General features: G+C 41.2%; 1 protein-coding gene across 1 annotated transcript; it reads left to right on the top strand.

Moving 5' to 3' along the window:
* Positions 1-104: 104 nt before the first annotated feature.
* On the top strand, positions 105-443 carry EMH_0098710 (uncharacterized protein; the record flags this gene model as incomplete). The annotated part of the gene is made up of 1 exon (XM_013494009.1): positions 105-443. One exon carries the CDS (start codon positions 105-107, stop codon positions 441-443), a length of 339 nt encoding a protein of 112 aa, XP_013349463.1.
* Positions 444-860: the final 417 nt, after the last annotated feature.

Raw genomic sequence — 860 nt, 5'->3', positions numbered from 1 at the left:
AAACCAAAACCCTTCATTGTTTAAAACCCTCAATATTCTTGTGTACTGTAAACCCTAAACCCTAAACCCTCTATTTTATAAACCCTCAATACTCCCCTCTTCGTATGCCTGCAAATGCTTGTATTAGAGCAGCAGCAGCAGCAGCAGCAGCAAGAGTAGCAGCAGCAGCAGCAGCAGCAGTAGCAGCAGCAAGAGTAGCAGCAGCAGCTGCTGCTGCTGCAGCAGTAGTAGCAATAGCAGCAGCAGCGCAAGGAGCTGCAGCAGCACCACAGCTAGCAGCAGCAGCAGCAGCTGCAGCAGCAGCAGCGGCAGCAGCAACACCAACAGCACCACCAGCAGCAGAGGCAGCACCAACAGCTGCAGCACTAACAGCAGCAGCAGCAGCAGCTGCTGCTGCTGCTGCTGCTGCAGCAGCGGCAAACCAAAAAAAACAACAAAAGTAGCAGCAGTAGCGACTGCAACAAAGCAGCAGCAGCAGCAGCAAGGAAAACAACAGCAGCAGCAGCAGCAGCAACAGCAGCAGCAGCAGCAGCAGCAGCAACAGCAGCAATATTGTTTTTATCTTTTAATATTTTTTTGTTTATTTGTTTGTTTTTATTTATTTGTTTTTGTTGTTTCTTTATTTATTTTTTGTTTTTTTTGTTGTTGTGTATTCTATTATTAAACCCTAAACCCTAAACTCTAAACCCTAACCCCTAAACCCTAAACCCTAAAACAAATTTTTCTTTTTCATATAAAACAAAAGTAAACAAAAAAAAACAAACAACCCTAAACCCTAAAACAGAAAAACAAAGAGAAACAAAAACAAAAACAAAAAAAAAAAATATTTATAAAAGTAAAAAAAAAAAAAAAAAAAAAAA

This window comes from Eimeria mitis, genomic scaffold (assembly GCF_000499745.2).
Source record: "Eimeria mitis Houghton genomic scaffold, Emh_scaff10068, whole genome shotgun sequence".
NCBI classification, from domain to species: domain Eukaryota; phylum Apicomplexa; class Conoidasida; order Eucoccidiorida; family Eimeriidae; genus Eimeria; species Eimeria mitis.
Note: the sequence above shows the minus strand (reverse complement) of the source record. Positions and strands in the feature narration are given on the sequence as shown.